Source organism: Oncorhynchus nerka, linkage group LG11 (genome assembly GCF_034236695.1).
Source record: "Oncorhynchus nerka isolate Pitt River linkage group LG11, Oner_Uvic_2.0, whole genome shotgun sequence".
In the NCBI taxonomy this organism is placed as follows: Eukaryota; Metazoa; Chordata; class Actinopteri; order Salmoniformes; family Salmonidae; genus Oncorhynchus; species Oncorhynchus nerka.
Window position 1 is genome coordinate 59,022,525 of NC_088406.1, and position 26,678 is coordinate 59,049,202.

Sequence of the window (26,678 nt, forward strand, 5' to 3'; positions counted from 1 at the left end):
TGTTTTTATTGCAGACATCATAATGCATAATTTTCAATGATATTATGAGCGCTCAACATAAAAAGACACACATTTTCTTTCAAGTTTAATTCTTAGAAAATACTAATGTTATTGTTCACACTACAACAACAAAATACTTCCAACACATCAGAGGAAGAAGTGAAGCGAGAGGTTTTCCTTTCGCCAAAATTGGTCAAATAAATCCAATGCGTTTCCATGGGCTCATTTTTGACCTAAGCTTGTCGCCTGCCTTTCAGCCATTGAGATGGCACATTGTTAGGGCGGAGACATGAGCATCATCATTATATACAAATATTTGAAACATGTTGTCCTTGAAAGATTTAATTGAGGACTGCTTCTTCTGGGGAGTGCCAATATGGCAATCCAGGGTTTATATACATAATTGGAAGTGGTGAAGTGCAGGGTGACCCAAACTTGGTCCTGGTGCACGTTTAGATTTTTTGCTCTTGCACAACACTAGTTGATTCAAATAATCAAAGCTTGATGATGAGTTGGTTATTTGAACCAGCTGTGTAGCGCAACGGCAAAAAAAAAAAAAAACTAAATGTTCACGGGGGAGGGGGGCAGGACAGAGCATGGGAAACACCGGGTAGTGGAGGGGTAAAAGCAGTTTACTCACCTTTTTTTTGCCTAACAGTTCACCCACCTCTTGCAGAAAAAAATGCATTGAAAGTATAGGGAACGTTACATTTACCACCTCGACCTGCAATCAGTTTTACTCGACACATTCTTTTCCCATCACTACATCTCTGATCATAACCATTAGTAGACTGTACTGTGTAGGACTGTGTAGTTCTCCTAAACAGCCAACAGACGGCGCCAGGGTATGAGAGGCGAGTGTAATACCCCGCCCTCCCTTCCCTTGTCGACCACCCTTGAACTACCGCGGGAAACTCATTGCTTGCACTGAAGGATAAGCGCGGTCCGTGTAGGTTATTTACATTGCATAATGGTAAGTTAGTTATACCCTTTTTACAGTCAACACCCTTGCTCCATTTGAATGGCACACGGGCTAACTGGCTCAGCTAGATAGTCAGTTGAAGAAGCTTTGGCTGAACTCTACAGTAGCTAGCGAAGTATATACTATAGCTAGTTTAGCACACTCAGCTAAAACGAACTAGCATGTATGCTAGCTTGGCATGTCTCTGCTAAAAAAAACGTGTTGCGTCCATATGCTAGCTAGGACTATGTTATGTTATATGTGGGTTGGCGTTTATTTATGTTCATATGCTCCTCCGAGCTTGCCACGGCCCCTCAGCGAAAGTCTGCGAAGCCTAATTTACACTAATATGTCAAGAGGCACATTGTTTATGTGTCATTTAAAGGGGGGGGGTGCAATGTCAACCCCACCTCTGGCCTCCACATTGAATTGACATGATTGGTTACGGGTAGGTTTGGGGGGAGGTCGAGTATAAACACGAACTTACTTCCTTGACAACTTCCTTCACAATAGCGCTGCTCTTCTAAGCGCAAGAAGTATGAAGCAGCATCTCAGTAAATGCTGTATAGCCAAATCGGATGCAATGATTGACCATCCATGAGATAGAAATGATGAAGTTTTAACCATGTGTTGAGGCTATACAGTTTTACAATTTATATTGGGTTCTGATGGGCTATGACATTTGAACTAAGCTGCTCATGAGGAATTTATATGTTCAATTCTTCAAGAATCAGTGAATGACTTTCAAGAATCAATTTTGAAAGTCCAAATATGTATATACCATTTACAGATTGCCACTTTACGACTGACTTATTCTATGTATTCTATATTTTTGTCTTGCAGTCCAAAAAAAAAGGTCTCAGTCATGAGGAGAAGAGGACACGCATGATGGAGATTTTCTTCGAGACAGTGAGTTAAAGGCATAGTTCACCAAAACAACATTAGTGTCCTTGCTAATCGATCCCATAACGTGAATGGGATTTGTGCCACAAATAAATTAAATGTTAGCATGTGGAAACGGTGCCAGGGAAACTAAAACCAAAGCAGGAATTGCTGTCATACCTTATCTTCTCCATAGACTTCACTACAGCAGGGTTTCCCAAACTCTGTGCACGTTTAGTTTTTTGTCCGAGCTCTTCACAGGTAACTCAAATAATCAACCATTCAGTCTTTGATCATTTGAATCAGTTGTTTGTGTTACAGCAAAAAAAAAAAAAAAAAACGTGCACCCCTTGGGGTTTCCGAGGATCGAGTTTGGGAAACTGGCCTACAGGGTAAGGAAACAATGTCATTTTGTTGAACTATCCCTTTAGTAATTTGACACTTATGTCTATTTCATAACACACATGCCGTTTCACTTCAAGCTGTGTATTAAGGTCCAAGAGTATCCATGGAGAGTAGTGTGATTGTGGGAGTTTTGAGTCAGTTGGTGAAACCGGGGGCTGGTTTCGCACTGCAGTTAGAAAGCTGCCGCGGATGCCAGGGTTGGCTATGACACCTGAGCTAAAGTAAACAGAACAAACACAGCACCTTGAGCGTGCCTCCATCTCTCAAACACACACACACACACACACAGGCTCTCCCTCTAGTGTGAAACACCCTTGGACATGTTGGGGCAGGGAACTTGGTGTCTAAGCTGGGGTTAACCAGTAGAAGAGGTTTTCAGGACGGTACATGCTGTATTGCTGATTCAGAGTAAAGTTAGTTTGAACATGAAATTCTGCCCATGGGAAATATCGGTTCTACGGAGGCTTTTGAAACTGAGCCAAACCCAAAATGTACCCCAAATTGCACCATTTTCCCTATTTAGTACCTTTGACCAGAACCCTATAGACCCTGGTCAAAAGTAGCGCACTACATAGGGAATAGGGTGCCATGTGCGACGCCGACGCACACTGGGGTTGAATAGCGGGAACCGGGTTACCAAGATGTCCCAACCGACCAACTCCATTTTCACCAGTGAACAATAACGGCAAGAAACTGGAAGTCTGCAGTTTGACAAGTCTGCAGGGATTTCCCTGAGTAAACAACCTCTTTGTCGCACTCTTACTGGTCACTTAAATGTTTAAAACCATAGAAATAGAATTCATTTCTAGGTGTAAAGCATACTTCATATCATGTTTGATCATGTTATAGGCCTATACCGGTTTAGGTATCCTATAACGTTTTCCATGCCCTCTTTGATTTGAAGCAACACCAATAAATGTCTGTTTTCACTGTTTTTTCAAGAAAAGATGTATGTTGACACACTGAATGTATGCATATGGCCTGTAGGTGTTTTATCTTATGGCCTAGTTGAAAAGGTAGAGCTTCTAGAGTATTAGTTTAGGACAGCTTGGCACCCTCTCTAACTTGCTCATACATAAAATATATATATATATATACTACTATATAGTACTATATAGTAGTATGGAGTTGTTTTTTTGTCTTTCTCACCAGAAAGAGGTGTTTCAGCTGAAGGACATCGAGAAAATCGCCCCCAAGACTAAAGGAATAAGTGAGTAATGATTCATTGAGACGAACCAGATGGATCGTTTTACAAGTGAAACCCGGGACTCGTGATTTATTTTCTATATAAATAAAACATTAAATTAAAACATTTCCCTGCGATGCCAAGGTGCCTTTTCTACTCAGTGACGGCATATGGATCCCAAGTCTTTTAAGACCGGCCCACTAAAATTCCCAGAGGTCGTTTTTTTCCCCCTCTTGAATTTAATAGTGTTAATGTTTTTGGGCCGAGCATTCTGCGGATGCTTGAAGTAGTTCCGCGTCATTTTCTTCCCATGAATGTGCGGTCTGTGTCAACACAGAAAGGTGCCCTCATGCACCCATAACAACATAATGGTAAAATGGTCCCGACATCATTGTCTTGGCAACCGAGTCTAGCCCTAACCACTATGATTCATCCCATATTTAGGCTGTAGTATGGAGTGGGACAACACTACTGCCAAAAGTCACTAACTTCTCATAGCAATGATACAGATGAAACGGCCAAGTTTGGGTATGGGCTGAACTGCATTTGCTTGAACACACAATGAACCCTTTACATGTTGCGTGAGTGTGTCTGTGTATATAGAGAGAGAGAACTTCAATGAAAAGTACATGTTTTAAGTGCTGGTCCCATAGAGAAACAAAGCCGTGCTGTTTTGGTACGCACCCAAAAGGGACTTTATTTTCCTTTTTTTTATTTTTACAGTGGACGTTACATTAATTTGGGGGAACTTGATCGGGCTGCTCGCGACTGATTGGAATCACATGTTTTTAAAGGCCCTGCTCTGGCATCGGGATGTAGTTACGGGGGCAGGGTGGGAGGAGGGGGACTGTGTGATATACACAGCAGTTTATCACACACAGCAGAGAGGGAAGGAGGGAGAGAATGAGAGGGGGAGAAAGGGAGCTAGTGGGAGAGAGTGAGACCAGGGGGCCCTCTTTGAATACGTTGAAAATGCATCCATCCTTTTCCTTGATGTGACCTAATCACTCATTTCAATTCATTGGATTAACGAAACCAAGGATTCATCTACATTGCCTTTCACAAATCCAGCTATGTTATATCAGTGATTATTTGAAGGAATTGTATATTTTCAAACGGCCCCAGAGGAGACAGAGCGAGCGATGGGGGAGAGAGAGAGGCAAACGAGCGAGACAGAGACGAGAAACTAGCAAGTCCAGATGTGCCAGACTATCGAGAAATTTAAGCATGTTTGATAAATGGGGCCCCTGAAATCCTCGTTTCAGAGTTTGCTTGAACAGGGCCCATTAGTTTGATTCTCCCTGCTGCCCAACATCCTCCCAGTACTTAAAGTAGAAATTCAGTGCTTTACATATACACAGTATACTAAGTATAGCTAAAGTTTGTAGTGGCTGTTTAGAGAAAACAGAACAATGGATTACAGTTTCTCCTGGCCATAAGACTACTTTCCGGATGTGGAGCCATCTAACTTTAAGTTGTAAAATACTGAACTTTCCCTTTAACACAACTCGCTCCAAATCACACCAGATCAACTTTATTAGTGCTACGGCAGAGGAACAGAACAGTCCATGATGTTGGACTATCGCATTTCACCAGCCGCCCTCGTTCCAGATGTAAGAACGTTCTATTACGCTCAGAGGTAAAGTTTCCTCTGGGTACAGATCTAGGACCAGCGTCCCCTCCTCCAACAGCGTCCCCTCCCCCAATATATCCTTAACCACTGTGGGGAAAATGCTAAACTGACACAAAATCAACTTCTAGGGGCAACTTCGTAAGCCCTCTATTACTCTCGGCTGATTTGGGATCAGTTAAGAGAGGGAGGGAATACACAGAAGAGTCCCGGACCTTATTGTTGTAATGAATGTAAAGAGATTATGTGTCAGATGAGTGGGCTAGGTTTGCATCCCAAATGGCACCCTATTCCTTAATTAGTGTACTACTTTTGACCAGGGGTCATTAGCGCTTTGGTTTAAAGTAGTGCACTATATAGGGAATAGGATGCCATTTGGGATGCAGATATATTCTGGTCTCTGGACATCTGGACTACAGAGTTGGAAGATCGACGCTATATGAGGCTGGTTAGTATAATGGGCTTTACTCTGTAATATGACGATTTGAAACAAATCCAGTTGTTTTCTTATGGAGTGTGAATTGAACTAGGGCACTAACACATTCCTGGGCTCTACATGAATTCACCTTTCTGTGATTCCTCACATCCTTTTCAGTCGTATTGGAGGAGATGGTCCAAGGTCCCTCCACTCTGACCTTTTTTCTCCAATGGGTCTTGAGAAGGTGAGGACAGAGGATGTGACAAACCCAGGAAAGATTAACTGAGAAAGAGCCCTTGCCTCTCTCCTCCTGTCTGTAGCACCCATGTCAGTGAAGGAGGTTCTCCAGAGTCTGGTGGATGACAACATGGTGGACTGTGAGAGAGTGGGCACCTCCAACTACTACTGGGCCTTCCCCAGCAAGGCCCTGCACGCCCGCAAGTGCAGGTTGGAGGAGCTGGACAAGCAGGTGATTATAACAGGGGTGTATTGTGGTCTGGCGGTCTAAGCCACTGCCAGCACGGGTTAGAATCTAACTCACTGCTACAGCAACTTTCTTTCCTCTATTTATCCTATCCAATAAACGCTATGTGAGTGGGACTGCCCCCTCAATAGTGTGATCTGTCTTTGTTTCTGGAATTTTGTAACCCTACTGACACCGCAGGGGGGGGGTGTATATTGGTTTTCAACAGGGCAAAGTACACGGTCACTCCCCCATCTGACCTCTAACCTTAACCTAATGCTGCAGGTCTACTGGCCTCTCCTCCCCTCCAGTTTTAACAGCTTGCTAGACTTTTTATGGAGTTCACGCTGTGACTCACATGGTTCTTATTACAGAACATCTTAGGCCTATAGACCTCACGTACCAGGATTGTGTCCCAAATGGTACCCTATTCTCTACATAGTGCACTTCTTCTGACCAGGGCCTTATTGGATATACTTAACTAAATAACCCTATGTGTCCTGGTCAAAAGTAGTGTACTACATAGAGAATAGGGTGCTATTTGGGATGTAGCCCTTGTCTGCATAGTCTCAAGCGCACAGAGAGACCGGTGCATTTCCTATCCCAAATGCATTCTCTGTTCTCAGAGCTGTGGTTAACTGTACTCTGGTTTCTGTAGCTAGCACATCAAGCATGCACACTTGTTTGCAGTAAAGCATTTGCTTTTATTGTAAGTGGGAGGTAAAGGAATTACTACTACACTCAAACAGGCGATAAGACTTACTGATCACATGTTATGTGATCAAAATGTCAATTAGTTAATCAAAATGTACTTTACAAATCTTCAAATAATAAAATATTGACTGTGAAGACAAAATTAAAAATGTACCTAGACTGGCTTCGAGGTCTAGAGATGAGTTTGAGGGGAGCTGTTAAGACCGCTGTCTTCAGAGCACACACACATCCTACCATGTCGGCGTGTGTTCGAAATCCAGCCCACACCCTTCTGGCACAATCTTCTCTCCCATCTTTCCTGTCTTTCTCTCGCTATCTCTATCCCCAACAAAATAACGAATAAGTAAGGAGTACATTTTCAACGCAGTATCTTATTTGGTCATGATCACAAGAGGCTCTAGGTTCAGAACCAAAGTAGCCTACATCTAAGACCTAATAGTCTCATTGCAGAGTTGTGGGGGGTTGGCGGACCCGCTATCAGTAGCGGCGATGAAGGTGGTGTGGCTTGTCACAGGCGCCAGTGTCACTTGGTGGTCCTCTCGATAGCATTTCCTCCTCGTGATGACCCAGCTCCACGCCACAAACCAGACGTGGTGAAGGTGTGTACTCTGCGGTGAATAAACCGCTTCTGGTCGCCAGTGGTGCCACTGATGCGGCCGCCGCCGAGTTGGAAATTAAACACAGTGGCGTGAATATGTGATGCTTTATCAGTGACTTATTTATATGAGAACCCTCCCGTGTCTTATTCCATAAATAGAGTACAAGGAAGGGGACTGTTTGTTTTGTAGTCTATACAGTTTTAGTAAAATTGTATTTTAATACATTAACTATTGTTTTATCACCGTCTGAACTTTTGAATACAAACCGTTTTAATACGAGTTATTATGTATAAAGAGATGTCAATTAACGTGCCCCAAATGACACCCTGTTTCCTGTGTAGAGACACAGCCCATGCCAATGTGTAACAATACTAACCAGTGCAAATATTATAGCTGCCAGGTTTTCATACCCGTGTTTACGGTATTACCAGAAGTGCGCACAAGGGGCACTATTTATTTTGACACAAAAAACAATATAGGTAATATGTATTTTGATCCAGGAGGGCATTGAATGTCACTGCTGTAACCAAGAAGCTTGATCTTGACATCTCGCTACTTAGCTAGAAAACCAAATGCATAGCTGGAGCCCTGAGCTTGGATATCATTTATTTGACACATCTTAGCTGTCTTATAGTTCTACGTATAAGTAGCACGCACCCCCGCAGGTATTGAAAATAATACCGTTGGTATTTCGAAGTACTCCGATATTCATTTTAAATGGTATATCGCCCTAGCCTATGCACAATTTAAGAATTAGATCATGTATGATATTTAGTTATATATATATTTATATATTAATGTGCGTGATGAGTAGTTACATGTGTCAAGTTGAAGCCCACAAAACACAACATTGATGTGAAAATGAAATATGTTGTTAAATTGTGTTCATTCAAGATCTCCTTTCTCGCCATAGCATACCGAGGCGAAACAAAGGAAGATGTCTCTGCAGCAGGCTGTCGACAAAGCAAAAGTAGGACGTGAAGATACAGTAAGTACATTTATGCGCACATGCCAACCTTAAAGGGAAAGAAGGCTGTTTTATTATCCTTCATTTCATCACTGAAATTGAGTGTCATACATTAAGACTTATGAATTTGTTAATGATGAGTGATTTGTTTTCATATTGTAAGTTAAAGGACTAGAATCCACACCAGTGAGAGGGGTAGGTGTGTGTGCTGCATATACAGTGCATTTGGAAAATTATTCAGACCCTTTGACTTTTTCCACATTTACGTTACAGCCTTATTCTATAATGGATTAAATTGTTTTTTTCCCCCCTTCATCAATCTACACACAACAACCCATAATGACAAAGCAAAAAGAGGTTTTTAGAAATGTTTGTTAATAAATTAAGAATAAAAAAATGATGTGGAGCGTTGCTGCACAGCTATTTTCAGGTCTCTCCAGAGATGTTCAAGTCTGGGTTGTGGCTGGGCCACTCAAGGACATTCAGAGACTTGTCCCGAAGCCAGTCCTGCGTTGTCTTGGCTGTGTGCTTAGGGTCGTTGTCCTGTTGGAAGGTGAATCTTCGCCCCAGTCTGAGGTCCTGAGCGCTCTGAAGCAGGATCTCAAGGATCTGTCTGTACTTTGCTCCGTTCATCTTTCCCTTGATCCTGACTAGTCTCCCAGTCTCTGCCTCTGGAAAAAAACATCCCCCCCCCAAGCATGATGCTGCCACTACCATGCCTCCAGACGTGACGCTTGGCATTCAGTTCAAAGAATTCAATCTTGTTTTCTTCAGACCAGAGAATCTTGTTTCTCATGGTCTGAGAGTCCTTTAGGTGCTATTTGGCAAACTCCAAGCGGGCTGACATGTGGTTTTTACTGGTGGGGTGTTGCAGAGATGGTTGTCCTTCTGGAAGGTTCTCCGATCTCCACAGAGGAACTCTGGAGCTCTGTCAGTGACCATGGGGTTCTTGGTCACCTCCCTAACCGAGGCCCTTCTCCCCCAATTGCTCAGTTTGGCCGGGTGGCCAGCTCTAGGAAGAGTCTTGGTGGTTCCAAACTTCTTCCATTTAAGAATGATGGAGGCCACTGTGTTCTTGGGGACCTTCAATGCTGCAGAAATGTTTTGTTACCCTTCCCCAGATCTGTGCCTTGACACAATGCTGTCTTGGAGCTCTACGGACAATTCCTTCGCCCTCAAGGCTTGGTTTTTGCTCTGACATGCCTTGTCAACTGTGTGACCTTTATATAGACAGGTGTGTGCCTTTCCAAATCATGTCCAATCAATTAAATGGACTCTAATCAAGTTGGAGAAATATCTCAAGGATGATCAATGGAAACAGGCTGCACCTGAGCTCAATTTCGAGTCTCATAGCAAAGGATCTGAATACTTATGTATTGTTAATCATATTTATTTCTATAAACCTGTTTTTACATTGTCATTATGGGGTATTGTGTGTAGATTGCTGAGGATTTTTATTTAATCCATTTTAGAATAAGGCTGTAATGTAACAAAATGTGGAAAAAGTCAACGGGTCTGAGTACTTTCCTTAGGCACTGTATGTGTTAGCGATTGAGGGGGTCAATAGTTACATTTTGGGATATTATTTTTGACAATGTATTGTTTTGACAATATTGCAATATTCTATTTGCGTCAGTTGGCTGTGCCTGCACCAAAACACCTTCCTTCATAGCTGGTTCTCCATCTTCTTTTTAAATGGGGAGCCAATTTAGTTTCCAACACTTCCATTTCCCTGACTGATCAAAATGGCGAGCAATATGTTTGGAACATCGAATTGCAATGAAATCACAGTATTGAATCGCAATACATATAGAATCGTGAGAATGGCAATACATATCATATTGCACCTAAGTGTGGTGATAATATCGTATCGTGAGATACCTGGCAATTCCCTGCCCGAATATGTGTTTGCAGACTTGGTGTGTGTGTATACTTGTGCATATGTTTGTGTGTACGTAATGTGTGTGTGTCTTTGGATTTTCACGTGTGTGTGTCCACCTATAAAGGAGGAGCGGGCCTCTCTTCTAAATGAGCTGCAGGCTCTGAGGGAGAAGAGGAGTCATCTGAAGTCAAAGCTGGAGAAGAACAGGGAGTGTGACCCAGAAGTGATCGAGGAGATGAGTGAGTACCCTGTAACCAGCCTCTTAAAACAAGGAGGCTGCGTCCCAATAATCAGACCATTTTTCCCTGAAGTGTGCTCTCGAAGTGCTCACTCAGGCTCCCAAGCGGCACAACGGTCTAAGACACGGCATCTCAGTGCTAGAGGTGTCACTACAGACCCTGGTTCGATTCCAGGCTATATCACAACCGGCCGTGATGGGAGTCCCATAGGGCGGCACACAATTGGCCCAGCGTAGTTAGGGTTTGGCCAGAGTAGGCTGTCATTGTAAATAAGAATTAGTTTTTAACTGCATAGTTAAATAAAAATGTCCCTCCACATGTCAGGCGTTAACTTTTATCTGTACTCCTTTGGTTCTTGAGAAAGAGGCTATTTAGTATTTTATAGGTCATATCAACAATAACTTCTGCTTTAACCACAAGCTCATTTTACCTGTATTTTGAACCTTGCCCCAATTTTGTATATCTTCAAACTTTCCCCATTGTTGAAACCTCCCCATACAAATTAAGTTTGGATTGAATTAATAAAAGGAGGGAATCCAATGAAACATCAGGTGCCTCATCTGGACAGATGGCCGATCCACAGCTGTCCATCAGGCCTTCCTATTAAAAGCCCAGAGGCTGAGGAGAGGCCTGGACAGCGTCCAAGAGGGAGAAAGCAATCAAGCAGCCCCATGCCAGTAGCCTACGAGTCCATGCTTAATTCTCAAATCTGGATCTGCTCCAGTGCGTAGAAATAGAATCGATAGATCGAACATGGCTCCAGTCCAGCACAAGGAAATAGGACACCCCTCATGATGGAGTGGAGACGCCCTCAGATTTGTGCACCTTACAGTTGTGTGAGGCATGTAAAAAAAAAAAGGCAAAGAGCATTCCAAACACAGTCGGTCTACCACTACGGAACATGGCTTTGAATCGGAATCGCCGTTCTATCCCTTTCCAAATCTATGCTTCCCCTCCTTGACTTCTCTGGTTTCAAGTCTTGCTCAGTTTAACCCATCTCTTAAAGTAGAAACTCCGACTAAGCCCATGGCTGTTATTGCGTACACAACATGGCTGACCTCTTGGGCCTGCACGAAATTTAACCGGTCGGGATTAACAGCTTTTAACGGTCTGCCCGTGTCCTGAGTTTATAGACTGTTTATTTTTACACACCTCTCAACTGGTATAGGCACGACAAGCGATTGACTATTTGAAGTCTAAAAAGGAATCGTTGTGGCTTTAGTGTGTGTGTGTGTGTGTATATTTGCACTCGTGACACTCTAAATGTGTGATTGATTTTATCTTGTCGTCCTCTCTCCTGTCCCTCGATGCTACGAGGCCTCGCTATTGAGCTGTCAAGCACATGAAGAGTGCTGTCGTTTTAATAGCCCCGACACTGCACTCCACGCCTCCGCTAGTGTCACTGAAGAAGCCGTTACTGTCCAGAGTGACTTAACACACAGACTCTGAACAGAATCTTGGGGAAACAGCTGGCCCCATGTCCATTACAGAGTCCCCTTGGTAAAACAGCCCATTTCTCAATGATGTACTCACAAGGGTAAACCGCTACAACAGCTGTGTGGCTACCGCGACAGGGAAGTCTTTTAGTCTGTTCTTTTATGGGTTGAACGGGTCCTCTCCATTTTTGCCTGTGAAATTGCTCTGCACATCAAAATAATAGGCACAGGCGTACCAATGAAGGCCCTAGCAGGTGTGTGGTTTCAAGTTTGTATTAGTCGTATGTACGGGATACACACAGTATACACCGCCCAACGAAACTTGTCGATTACTTCTACACAATGCATCAATGACAAAAGGATGCGAATACGAACAAGGTGAATGAATCAGTCGAATAGAATAAACATTTTAGCATGAGTGCCTTCAGAAAGTATTCACACCCCTTAACGATCTGGCCTTAATGACCATGCACTCTTATCTCTACCCGGCACAGCCAGAAGAGGACTGCCCCCCCCCCCCTCAGAGCCTGGTTCCTCTCTAGGTTTCTTCCTAGGTTCCCGCCTTTCTAGGGAGTTTTCCTAGCCACCATGTTTCTACATCTGCATTGCTTGCTGTTTGGGGTTTTAGGCTGGGTTTCTGTGCAGCACTTTGACATCTGCTGATGTTTAAAGGGCTTTATAAATACATTTGATTGATTGACCCCTTGACTTTTTCCACATCTTGTTACAAAGTGGGATTCAAATGGATTTTGTTGTAATTTTGTCAACGATCTACACAAGACTCAAAGTGAAAGAAAAATTGTAACATTTTGTAAAAAGAAATAAGAAAAATAAAACGCATATAATATATATTTATTAGATAAGTATTTAACCCCCAGAGTCAATACATGTTAGAATCACCTTTTGGCAACGATTACAGCTATGAGTATTTTTGGGTAAGTCTTTAAGAGCTTTCCACACCTGGATTGTGCACGATATGCCCATTAATTTATTAAAACAATTATTCATCCATTTTCAGGTTTTGCCATGGATTTTCAAGCAGATTTAAGTGAAAACTAACTCGGCCACTCGGGAACAGTAACTGTCTTCTTGGTAAACAACCTCAGTGATTTAGCCTTGTGTTTTAGGTTATTGTCCTGCTGAAAGGTGAATTCATTTTCCAATGTCTGGTGGAAAGCAGACTGAACCAGATTTTGCCTGTGCTTAATTCCATTTATTTTATCCTGAAAAACTCCCTAGTCTTTAACGATTACAAGCATAACAAGATGTAGCCACCACTATTCTTGAAATGTGTTCTATTGGATTTGCCCCAAACATAACACTTTATACTCAGGACGAAAAGTTCATTGCTTTGCCATATTTATTTGCAGTATTACTTGTTGCAAACAGGATGCATGTTTTGGAATATTTTTATTCTGTAAACTCTTCCTCCTTTTCACTCTGTCAATTAGGTTAGTATTGTGGATTAACTACAATGTTGTTGATCTATCCTCAGTCTCCTATCACAGCCATTAAACTCTGTAATTGTTTTAAAGTCACCATTGGCCTCATGGTGAAATCCATGAGTGGTTTTCTTCCTCTCTGGCAACTGAGTTAGGAAGGACGCCTATGTCTTTGTAGTGACTGGGTGTATTGATACACCATCAAAGTATAATTAATAACTTCCCCGTGTTCAAAGAGATATTCAATGTGGGGGGAATGTCCATAGGGGGAGTAGGAGGGGGACCAGGTAGCTGACTAGTGGTGGCTATTCAGCAGCTGAGGGTAGAAACTATTGGCCAGTCTTTCAGCTTTTTGTACTGCCTGTGTCTGAGTGATTTGAAGCAGGGAGAAAAGGACGTGGTTGGGGTCCCTGATGATCATCTTGGCCTTCCTGCGACATCTGGTGTTGTAGCTGTACTGTTGAGCAGGCAGTGTGTACCCAATGGTGCATTCGGCTGCGCGTATCACCCTCTGAAGAGCCTTTCGGTTCTCGGTGGAGTTGCTGTACCAGGCTGTGATGCAGCCTGACAGTATACTCTCAATGTTGCTCCTGTCAAACTCTGTGAGGGCCCTCTGGGACAGGCCGAATTTCTTCAGCATCCTGAGGTTGAAGAGTTGCTGTAGTGCCTTCTTCACAATGGTGTCTGTGGGGTTAGACCATTTCAGCTTCTCTAAGATGTGTACGCCGAGGAATCTGAAGTTATTGACTGCCTCAACGACGGCTCCGTTCATGAGGATGGGAGCTTGTCTTGCCTGGTTCCTCCTGAAGTCCACAATCAGCTCCTTTGTTTTGCTAACGTTGAGGGAGACTTTGTTTACCTGGCACCACGCTGTCGGAGTGCCTACCTCCTCCCTGTAGTCTGTCTCTTCGTTGTCTATGATCAGGCCTAGTACTGTTGTTTCTTCAGCAAACTTGATGATGGAGTTGGAACTACCCATGCAGTTGTGGGTATACAGAGGATACAGGAGGGGACCTTCACCACCTGTGGTCGGCCCGTCAGGAAGTCCAGGACCCAGCTGCATAGGGAGGAGTTCAGACCCAGGGCTGTGAGCTTTATAGGGCACTATGGTATTGAAGGCAGAAGTGTAGTCGATGAGCAGCATCCTCACATACACATCACATACGTATAATCCTTTTGTCCAGGTGGGTAAGGGCAGTGTGCAGTGCAACAGCGATTGCGTCGTCGTAGGATCTGTCAGGGTGGTAGGCGAATTGGAGAGGGTCGAGTGTGTCGGGGAGGGAGGAGGTGATATGGTCTTTGACTAGCCTCTCAAAGCACTTCATGATGACTGAAGTGAGTGCTATTGGTCGGTAGTCATTCAGTTCAATTACTTTCCCTTTCTTGGGCACAGGGTTGATGGCGGACATCTTGAAGTAGGTGGGTATAGAGGACTGAGCTAGGGAGAGATTGAAAATGTCAGAGAACACAACAGCCAGCTGGTCTGCACATGACTAATGTGAAGGGTGGATGTTGCTGAGGGGAGGACGGCTCATAATAATGGATGGCATGTATCAAACGTGCTTTCCCTGAGCCGTCCTCCCCTCAGCAGCCTCCACTGAAACGATACCTGTTAGCAAAGGTGTCGGCAAGAGATCAAATCAAATTTTATTTGTCACATACACATGGTTAGCAGATGTTAATGCGAGTGTAGCGAAATGCTTGTAGGGATTTGTGGTCTTGCATGACATGCTTGCAGGGATTTGTGGTCTTGCATGACATCTACTTTGAGGCTAATTATCATTTTAGAATCTGAGTAAATAGAGCTGAATATATTGATAAGTCACCTTGTCCGATAGATTTACATGGTTATCAAAATGCCACGCCAGGTTAAGCCTACACGAAAATCCCCTATTCCCTGTTTGACCGCTAGGTTTTATAGGTATTATGACACCTCCTCTATGGGGCTCTATAACAAAGGGGTGGAATACTTATTGACTCAAAGACATTTGAACTTTTAACATTTTTAATTATGAAAAACATAATTCCACTTTGACATTATGGGGTATTGTGTGTAGGCCAGTAACCCAAAATATTCACCTGTTATACAACACAATGTGGAAAAAGTCAAGTAGTGTGAATGCTTTCTGTAGGCACTGTAATGCAGGAAGGCACAAGTTATAGTCCAATATTTACACATGATTGGGGGACAGCTGTTAATTGTACAGTATTTTGCAATCATAATAAGAGTCTGGTAGCAGCAGGTGTGTGTGTATGTGTGTAGAATGAATGTATGTCTGAGCAGGTGCATGTTCTTGTGCATGTTCTTGTGCTCTTCGTTCATCCACCTCTGGCCTGCTCGCCTCCCTACCACTGAGGAAGTACAGTTCCCGCTCAGCCCAGTCAAAACTGTTCGCTGCTCTGGCCTCCCTATGGTGGAACAAACTCCCTCACGACGCCAGGACAGCGGAGTCAATCACCACCTTCCGGAGACACCTGAAACCCCACCTCTTTAAGGAATACCTAGGATAGGATAAAGTAATCCTTCTCCCCTCCCCCTTAAAAGACCTAGATGCACTATTGTAAAGTGGCTGTTCCACTGGATGTCATAAGGTGAAAGCACCAATTTGTAAGTCGCTCTGGATAAGAGCGTCTGCTAAATGACTTAAATGTAAATGTAAATGTAAATGTGCATTGCAACCACTGAAGGTATCCCCCATCACTTATTTGTCTTGACTGGTATCTGAACCCCCCCCCCCCAAACGGGACTGGAATTGGTTTCTAATTGTGGCCCGTCTAATGTGGCTCCCTGGTGAAAGTGGATGCCGACCGCTCCTCCCCACCGTAGCCCCCACAGCCCGTCCCATGAGCGCTGAAAGACGAGTCCATGGCGAAATGTCAAACCCTCACCCTGTGTGTGTTCTGCTTAAGTCTGAATGATGAGGCGTGAAAGTCGAATAACGCGATCCAAATCCTACAGACGCACGGCACTCCTAGATTCCCCAGATTGATTGATGGAGGGAGGGAGACAGAATAAGCGGGACCTCCCCTATTCTAGTGCCCCCCGCTAGCGGGTTTACCCACATGTCCTTCGGGAACTGATTGATTCTGGTGACCATTGTCGGCGGTGCGAAACGAAATCCCCGGCGCAGGCGGATGCCAAGGAGGACTCCACCTCCGCCCCTACTGCGTCACCCTTCTCTCTTTCACCACCGTCTCTCTGTCTCCCCCCCCCCTCGCAGCTGTCTCGTTGCCCGGAGGGGCTCCGCAAGGCTGGGCATTTATCCCTGCGTACATTTTCAGATAATTGTCTCAGTGTACCCAATGAAACGCTAATTGTATTTCCAAAGCTGCTAGTGGTTCTCGTGAGGTTACAGGACACCGTGTTGTGTCTAGGTTCAAATGGGGTGTGGATTCAGCCTGCAGTGTGTTAAGACCAGGCAACCCTAGAGAGTCAGGTTCTGGTCTAGCAGAAGGCTGTGGGCATAGGGGTTAATTTAAGGACCTACTATTAGACTTGCTATCAAGAGATTTTGACACTTGATACAACGGAGTTGAACTGAATTCATTAATCCCATTTTTACATTGAAGGACTCCAGTCAAGGGATACAAGTAAAACATTAAAAGCAAATAGACTACAAACCTCAGTGGACATTTGTATAATATAAAACCACAGGGTAAAAAAACATGAAACATTTATTCTGTACTGTAAATATTATGCAGCTGAGCTAAACTTCGCTGTGTTGGCTCCTACAGGTGAGTTTGCTTTGAGTTAACAATTAGCCCCTAGCACTTAAATCCTCGTATTTGGAGAAGCTTGCTGTTTGAGTTATGTGCAGGCTACTTTCGCACAGATTTCCTGCATTGTGTATCATGCCAACTCTCCAAAAATAATTCCATCTCTGCACAGTCCTCATCCTTGCTTTGATAACTGTTAGGTTCCCCTTGCGCCCTGTGGTCAGTGGGAAGCTGTCCACTTATTTCTACATCACTTCTTTGTGTCTGTCCGTCAGGCCAATTCCTTGTCAATTCATTCATGCATAAATACCTGCTGTTTACGATCACTAGGCATGCTCCTCTCCTTTAGACAGTCTTGTAGGCTTTGCCCACTGGATTTATTCTCAGTAGAGATGTAGTACACACTGCAGCTGAAATGGCTCCATCCAGAATATTGCTCTTGCACATAGAGCTGAAGATCATCTCTCTCATCTTGCATCTGATCTCTTGGTTGGCTCCTTGATGCCAGGACCATGACCCCTGAGGGTCTCTGTATTAACATGGAGATCCATCATCTTTTCCTATGCCTCACCACTGTCAGTGGTGTCATAGATACTTGGATATCTCCACTACTTATGCCACTGAGTTACCCCAACAACAACAAAAAAACATCTGCACTTGCATGGTTCTCTCTCTAATTTTATTGCAAAAAATAGCTTTGACCTTTTTGAAAACAATAGCAAAACATTTTTTATTTTTTATTTCCCCACATTTTTAAGCAAATGTTCAAAATGACTGAAACTCATTCTTAAAAGCTCATATTTTGTTCAATCATATTCCAATATCCCTGTGACTTCCTAATAGAAAGTTACCTCACTTTCAGGGCTCTCCAGTGTGACCATTTTACTCCCATATGTGCCTTAGTATTTTAATGACCAGTAGTTTTGTTATCATCTCTTAAGTGGGGAGACGACTTGGGAGTAGCTGACTCACTTGACTGTTGACGTTGATTGAGGAAACCACCAGTGTTACGGAAAGTAACAGTTTCCAGTTTTTAGAAATGTTAGAAAATCTATTAAATACATCTCATTTGCATAAGTGTTCACACCCCTTTGCGATGACACTACAAATTGAGCTCAGGTGCATCCAATTTAATTTGATCATCTTTGAGATGTCACTACAATTTGATTGGAGTACACCTGGCCCTCTGAGCAAAACTGAGCAAATGGGCAAGAAGAACCTTGGTCAGGGAGGTGACCAAGAACACAGTGACCACTCTTGACAGAACTACCGAGTTCCTTGGCTGAGAAGGGAGAACCTGCCAGAAGGACAACAATCTAAAGCACTTCACCAATCTGGACTTTATGGGGGAGTGGCCAAACGGAAGCCACTCCTGAGAAAAAGGCACATGACGGCATGCCTGGAGTTTGCAAAAAGGCATGTGAAAGACCGGTCATTAGGCAAAAGATTGTGGGCTGATGAGACAAAGTCACTCCTTGGCTTGAATGCGAAGCGCTATGTCTGGAGAAAACCAGGCACAGCTCAACACCCGTCTAACACCATCCCTACCGTGAAGCATGGTGGTGGCAGCATCATGCTACGGGGATGCTTTTCAGCGGCAGGGACTGGGAGACTGGTAAGGATAGAGGGAACAATGAATGGAGCCAAACGCAGGCAAATCCTTGATGAGAACCTGCTTCAGAGTGCAAACGACCTTACACTGGGGGGGGGGTGAAGATTTCCATTCCAACTGGACAATGACCCCAAGCATACAGCCAAAGCCACGCTGGAATGGCTTCAGAACAAGAATATGAAAGTCCTTCAGCGGTCAAGCCAAAGCCCAGACTCGAATCGCATTGAAAATCTGTGGAAATACTTGATTGTTGTTCCCCTGCCGCTCCCCATCTAACTTAACAGAGTTTGAGAAATTCTGCAAGGAAGAATGGGAGAAAATCACCAAATCCAGATGTGCCAAGCTGACAGACATACCCAAGATGACTCAAAGCTGTAATTACAGATGACTCAAAGATTATTCTACAAAATCTATTTCATCTATTTTTATTCAGGCTGTAACACAACAAAATGTGGTATAAGTCATGGGGTATGAATACTTTCTGAAGGCACTGTAAGTACCCCAGCAGTGTTAGGTCATTTTATCTTTGAAAACTCAAACATTGAACAGATCCTTTAAATTCAGCAATACAGTGTCTCCAATGGATGTGTTGAAAGTAAATGGCGGTACTTCAAACCGAAATGTACATGTGAGCCTGCTTTGACTTAGCAGTTGGCCCCTTAGCAATGAGGGGTTTGGAGTTTCAGTTATTGATATGCTACTTTCTCAGATCCAAGGGCGCATTTCACTGCATTGTGTATTATGCCAGCTCTCCTCTGGGGCAGAAATAAAAGTCCTTCGCTCCACACAGTCCTTTTCCTTGCCCTGATAGCTGTTAGGCTCCCCTTGCTGTGGTCAGTGGGGTGCTGTAAACCCGTTGCCAGGTCCCTCCTTCATCTCGGTCAGTTAGACCAATCCAGAATCCCTTGTCGATGAATTAATAGATAAATGCCTATTCCTCTCTGCTGTTTATGGTCACAAGGTCTGCTCCTCTTCTTAGACGGTTCAGTCTGCACACCTCCCAGGATTTAGGATAAACACTACCCTGACTATCATGAGAGGCAGTAGAAACTGAAACTGAAATATCTCCATTCCCTTTGAGAATTTTGCACTAGCGCAGAGCCCTTAACTGGTCTTTCTCAGCAGAGCAGTGGTTTCTAAAAACACTCACCCAAAAATCATTCCATTATAGTGGACATGCATGCCTGTGATCCCAGCCAGTAGAAGTATACATAGCAACTCCATACACACTGCAGCAGCTCTTTTCACTGAGTTCTCCGAAACGAGATACTGGTTGTCTCCTTGGGGTGTTTCCCTCTGTCTCAGTGCTGGGGTCAAGGCCTGCCTGCACTGCTGTAAGTATTGACAAGATGTTGCTGTAGCTATTTACGCTCCTCTGCCTCACCACTGTCAATGCTGTCTTTTGTTGTCATAGATACTCTGACATCTCCATGTACTACCGATGTCTGGCTGATTCAACCAAAATGTCTACTGCTCTTTTAATACATGTCTCTGATCTGAATGTGTGATGGAACTGTGCGGTTAGGGACTTCCTGTGTTGTACCAGGAAGAGAAAGTCTCAAATATGTGACTGGCTGTAACACGGTTATTGTCAACTTGAGGCGGCCTCCATCAGTACGAGTATTTGAAAAGCCTGTACAGTCACCAAGCTTATGTCCATTTTTACCTGCATTTCCCTTCTTAAAGCTTGAGTAGCTGCAGCACCAGCTATTAGATTTGCTTTCAAGAGATCTTGATACAACTATGGGTTAAACTGAATTTATTTAGTTTATTTTTAACATGTTAAGTATTCAGTCAAGGGGTACAATTCAAACATTAAAAGGAAATAAAGTACTTCAATTGACATTGATAAGACATCCATACAAAACCATTAGGAAAACATTAACCGCACTCAATGCAGTTAAGAAATGCAGCTGAGCCATACATTGCTGGCTTGGTTCTGCTTTGAGTCTGCTTTGAGTTAGGAGTTAGCCACTGGCATGGATGCCTTCCTGTTTTGAGAAGCCAACTTATAACTTTTGTGTATGGGCTGGCTACCATCTCACAGATCCAGAAGTACAATTCACTGCATTCTCCTCTCGGGTAGAGAAATGGGTCCATCACTCTGCATAGTCTTCATCCTTGCCCTGAAAACTCAGGTTCTCCTCTTGACGAGTACCCTGTAGACAGAGTTGTGTCATCCGCCAATGTTTATGATCACCAGGTCTGCTTTCCTCCCAGGATATAGTCTCGGTAGAGATGAATGTACAAACTGGAGCTAAAATGTCTCAATCCCAGTTTCTCTAGCCCAGAGAGCTTTTCTTGTAGACTGACAATCACTTTATTATAGTGGACACTCAGGCCTATGATCTCAGCCAGAAGAACAACAGCCCCAGACACACTGCAGCGACTCTGGACGGTCTGGAGTGCTGATCTCCTGCTCGGCTCTCTGGGGTGTTGCCCTTTGTCTCAGTGCTGGGATCATGACCCCTGAGGGCGCCTGCACGTCTGTAGACATTAACAAGCTGCTTCTGTATATATTCATATTTACTCTCCTCTGCCTCACCCCCGTCAATGCTGTCTTTTGTTGTCATGGAGATTGAGACCTCTCAGAGTATCTATGTACTACCTATGTCCTTCCGATTCAACCAGAATGTCTTTACTGCTGTCTAGTACATGTCTCTGCCATGTGAATGTGACAGTTCTGTTTAGCTAGGGACTCGGTTGGGGACCTCCTGTCATACCAGGAAGAGAGATGAGTCTATATATGTGACTGGCTGTAGCATAGTTATTTGAAGTTGAGGTGGCCAGATTGTTCTGCCTAAAAAGCGGTTGAGGAGTGGGCCTAGCACATTCACATTATTGAAAAGGATGGCAAAAAATACACTAATTATGTACACAGTTTAACTGCCAGAGTGAGACGTCTAACTTTTATTACATTTTTTTTATTTCACTCGGCAAGTCAGTTAAGAACATATTCTTATTTTACAATGACGGCCTACCCCGGCCAATCCCTCTGACCCGGACAACGCTCAGCCAATTGTGCGCCGCCCTTTGGGATTCCCGATCACGCCGGTTGTGATACAGCCTGGGATCAAACCAGGGTCTGTAGTGATGCCTCGAGCACTGAGATGCAGTGCCTTAGACCGCTGCACCACTTGGGAGTCCAAAACTTCTATCTAACATGTGGTTCTTCAATAGACCCAAATAGGGTTTAAAAAAGAAACTGTTACCTTTGCTGTCAAAGGTAACATAACTCAGAAAAGCACTGTATGAGTTTACTTTTATTATAATGAACAAAAATACACACGCAACGTGAAGTGTTGGTCCCATGTTTCATGAGCTGAAATAAAAAATCCCAGACATTTTACATATGTACAAAAACCTTATTTCAAATTTCATGCGCAAATTTGTTTACATCTCTGTTAATAAGCATTTATCTGTTACTAAGATATTCCATCCACCTGAAGCTGATTTAAACAGCAGGATCACTACACAGGTCACACCTTGTGCTGGGGACAAGAAAAGGCTACTCTTAAAATGTGGATCTTTGTCACAACACAATGCCACAGATATCTCAAGTTTTGAGGGAGCATGCAATTGGCATGCTGACTGCAGGAATGTCCACCAGAGCTGTTGCCAGATCATTTTGTTAATTTCTCTACCTTAAGCCACCTCCAACGTTGCTTGAGAGAATTTGGCAGTACGTCCAACTGGCCTCACAGCCGCAAACCACATGTAACCACGCCAGCCCAGGGCCTTCACATGCGACTTCTTCACCTGGGGGATCGTCTGGGACCAGCCACCCGGATAGCTGATGAAACTGTGGGTTTGCGCAACCGAAGAATTTCTGCATAAAGGGTCAGAAATCGTCTCAGGAAGCTCACCTACGTGCAGATACTGACTGGTTTTCTGATCCACACCCCTACTTTTTATTTTATCTCTGACCAACAGATGCATATCTGTATTCCCAGGCATGTGAAATCCATAGGTTAGAGCCTAATTTATTCATTTCAATTGACTTATATGAACTGTAACTCATTCAAATCTTTGAAATGGCTGCATTCAATATTTGTGTTCAGTGTAGGTGAAACTCGGAGCAGATTACTTTAAAAACCTGTATCAGTCGACACGCTCATATACACTTATAACCTGAATTAAGAGTTGTTTAAAGCTGGACTAGCTCCAGCAGTTTTTAATTGATCTACACCGCTGCTTGTCTTAACTTGCTATCCTTTTACCAGCATCAGAGAAATCAAGGATCGCTAAACGGAACTCCCTTCCAAAGCACAGCAACTCTTGCCGTTATTGCCAGGAACAACATTTACACACACAGGCGCTATGGATATACTGTAATTCCGCTATGGACGTTTAATCTTTGTTATAAGTTCAGGGTTTAGTGTTAAGACTGACATAAGCGCTTTGCTTGGTGTCTTTGTGCTATGATAGCGTGGTGCTTTGTAAAGAATAGATTTCAGATAAAGTTGGCCCTGGTCTTTCAGCTTCAATAGGATTGCTTAAGTCAGATGTTTTTGTTTTTCTAGACCAGCGTCAAATCTGTTCGTAATTTGTGTGGACATAAACCTTGACTTATGCTTACTTACATTAAACATTTATGCTTACTTGAACACTTGAGCATTTTATGCTCACTTTTATTTCTTTGCACATACAACCTTTTCTTGTAAATTTGAGTTGCCATTGAAATCTAGTTGAGCAAGCAAAAGAGGGGAAATGAAATTTGCAATTCAAAGTGCGGCCTCTGACATGTTGTCAAGTTTGTTCCCCATAACCCGTTTTCGTTTTAGTTTCCTCTCTTACATGAGAAGACTCACTTATTGTTACTCATTTGACCATTTCCCACACAGCCTTTTGATTAAACCTGTGTAAGTACGTTGACTTGGACATAGTTACTGTATGTATTCTTTGGTCTCAATGGGTTTGGTTAATTAGTTGTAGTTAAAGAGAGTGAAACGATATAGCTCTGTCCTTTTTCCTGATTGAGCCATATTGAGTTCTTGTTCTTTGGGGACATAGGCATGTGACTTGCGTGAGAAACCAAAACAACAGGCCATAGAAATAACATTTAGATTTATTTCAGATGGCTGTTGCATTCGTTTCTACAGCAATAGGTACAAGTCACGTTACCCCCTGCCTCAACTTGCTGATCCAAAGCAAGATTTCCTTTCTCTTCTAATAACCACTCATCATATCATCACCTGTGTCAAATCTGATCCAGGAACGGCTCCTTCGAGGGCATCTTTTCCCTGGAGACGGAGGTGTTTCTTGGCTTCCAGCGAACAATGCGGCTTTGGCCAAGCTTATGTGGTCCAGCTCTCCCCTTGGCTGGCGCTCCTGTGCCCCTCTGCCAAGAAATTGGATCCCCAGTGCTGCAATCTTTCTTCGGGGCTAGGCTGGGTAGCATGTTACACTGACATAGCAGATTGATCTGCCATCTCCCCCCGAGCCACGGCTATTCACAAAGGGCTGTAATGGATGGGGCACACAGGGTAACTCTCACTTTGGAATTGAAAGTGGTTGGTGTGCGCTCGAGGTGATGGATTAGCTTGGAAGCGGCGTCACGGCTGGGGAGTCGGACTGCGGGAGGGATTTCTCTGGTCAGAGCATAGGAAAAAGAAACGCACTCCCCCGCATAATATACTGTTCAGCCAAAGGGCTCGACTCCAATTCAAGTAAAACTGGTTTGTGTAGTAGTGTATAAACGTACCCTTTGTTTCCTCTAGTCAAGTGATATGTCAGAGTTTTCTACTAAATGCATCGTCTGGTTTCCCAAACCCAGATTACTCCTGGACTAAAATGCATGCTCAATGGCAAATGTCTAGAAAGGGCTTTTTTCAAAAGTAGGCACTGGGTCAGGGATACCTTCCCTCAATGTCTGATTTGTTTATGGTCTTTGTCCAACATGGCAGACTTTTGCATAAGTACAGTATCTATGTGTTGATGGTAGGTTTGTGTCTTGCAGGAAAGTCCAATGTCACAGCTAAAGAGGCAGTGTCCAGATGGACAGGTAAATCAACTGAAAGACTAACCTGACTAACATGCACAACATGAACAGATTGCTAGACTGTATGGACATTGCACTGGGTGGGATGAGTCAACGTGGTGGAGGCAAAAGCCTCAACTTTTACTGGCCATTTTCACTCAAAACACACACAAGAAATCCAGACAAACGCACAAGTTTTCTTCCCCAGACTTTTCTTTTTTTTGTCATTTCGGAAAAAAATGTTAAAGGGGCGTTTCTCTGGGAATCCCATTCTGTGATGACAAAGGTCTTGTTTGCCATCACAGAAAACAACACCTGAAGGTTCTGAAAACCCAAAGTACCTACTAACTAACTGCAGCGCTAAGCACTCCCCATTGTGTGCACTACGTGAACCCGGCGGTAACCTGGCGCAACCAGTGACCTCAGGGTGATTATGATCATGGGGAGGCACTACAGGGAGTTAGGGCCTGCTAGGTGGTGTGTAGTGAGGAGCAGGGTTAGTGTTTACATACTAGCTATCGTGTTGCAGTGGATAACTCCCCTTAATCTACGACCCTTTCACACTGGGTGAACAAACATATATGTATGTGTGTATGTATGCATACACACCACACACACACTTTCCCTCTCACTATCACACACAGCCTTGCATGCACACACACACCCCAGGGTTCACACCACCACCCACTCTGTAAATACAGTGTCATTACATGACGTTAGCGATTTGAAAGTTATCCGGCCTGGGTTTATTGTTAAGCCCGACAAGTGAACTTAAAAGTGCAATTAGAACTATCCATTGATCCTGCGGAGCCCAGGGAGGGAAAGTGCTCTGCTAACCTTCTCATATAGGATCAACATTTACTCACAACAAATCTCCATTTGGCAACATTGAGGTCATGTCAAATTTAAACCATTCTAAGTTATATTTGTTGTTGATCTGTTTGATGAATGATAATGCGATGCATCAAAGTGAGAACACACCAATATGCGCTGATCCCATTGGTCTAATTTCACTATTTGTCAAATAATTCATTTCACAGTCAGTTTTGAATGAATGGGATCAGTGAGAAATATCACTTGTTAATAAAGTAGTTTTCTAATCATTGTATTTTTGTCCGCAGATAACGTCTTTGCCATCAAGTCGTGGGCCAAGAGGAAGTTTGGTTTCGACGACGGACGCATCGATAAAGCCTTCGGGATACCTGAAGATTTTGATTACATGGACTGACTGCACAATCTGTCATTTTAATTCATTGTTTTTGTTAAATGAGTGACCTCCATTGCACACAATGCAAGTCAAACATGTTACTTTATGTTGAAAGAACACTAAGACCACTCAGGCAAGCCCCCCAAAAAAACAGCCTTATGTTTTCCGTAGTTGACTCGGAGCAGCTGCAATTTTGGCATTCGCTCAAGGCCCTTGCAGGTGCAAATGCTGCTTATGTGGAACCTGAGAAGGCGCTGTGCTAACCTTTGGGCTGTTCCGTCGTGGTGGTGGTGGTGGGGGGGCTACTTTTGGGACACCTGTTTGCATGAAAATCGAGAGCCCAGAGTCGTTGACGGAAATTAGCTGTGTCCAGCACTTCAACCCCCCCCCCCCCCCACACACACACACAGAAAAAGAGACAGCACATCAAACACCCATGCAATGTTAAAAATCTAATCTTACCTGATTTAAACAGATGTAAATGAATACAGCCACTCATGTTGTTTTTGCTCCCCCCCACCCCCCCATGTCCCTTATCTCTCTTTTCATAATTTACTTTGACAAAAGAAGCATGTGGCACCAGGACTGACTGAACTTGCCTTATCTCATGTTTAAATCAAGAGGGAGAGGGTCGTTGTGGACAAAGGGTGCTTGGTGATTGACAATGCAGTGGTGTGGAGAGTGACGCAAGGAGCACCAAAACACAAATGGAAGAGCCACTGAAATATCGTTGAAGGGGCTGGCTGTACAGTGGGGATATGTTTAGAATTCACAACATTTAGAAGCCCCATAAATTAACTCCCTGTAAATGTGCTTTATGGTCTTGTGATTCTGCAGAGTCTAGACTGAGGTGTTCAGGTTTTGTTGTTGAAAACATAATGGATGATCCATTTGAATGGTAACATTTCAATAAAGTCTTAGTGTTATGTTTTATCTTA

At 43.6% G+C, this 26,678-nt stretch overlaps 1 protein-coding gene across 2 annotated transcripts; it reads left to right on the forward strand.

The window, feature by feature from the left end:
• Nucleotides 1-619: 619 nt before the first annotated feature.
• mnd1 (meiotic nuclear divisions 1 homolog (S. cerevisiae)) lies at nt 620-26,678 on the forward strand. Of its 2 annotated transcripts, XM_029673448.2 has the most exons (8): nt 621-973; nt 1,805-1,870; nt 3,401-3,458; nt 5,803-5,951; nt 8,172-8,246; nt 10,232-10,346; nt 24,513-24,557; nt 25,655-26,678. In XM_029673448.2, exons 1-8 carry the CDS (start codon nt 971-973, stop codon nt 25,759-25,761), a joined length of 618 nt encoding a protein of 205 aa, XP_029529308.1. In that variant the 5' UTR covers nt 621-970; the 3' UTR covers nt 25,762-26,678. The 2 variants fall into 2 exon arrangements, with proteins under 2 accessions (XP_029529309.1, XP_029529308.1); XM_029673449.2 differs by lacking the exon at nt 24,513-24,557 and having other exon boundaries at nt 620-973.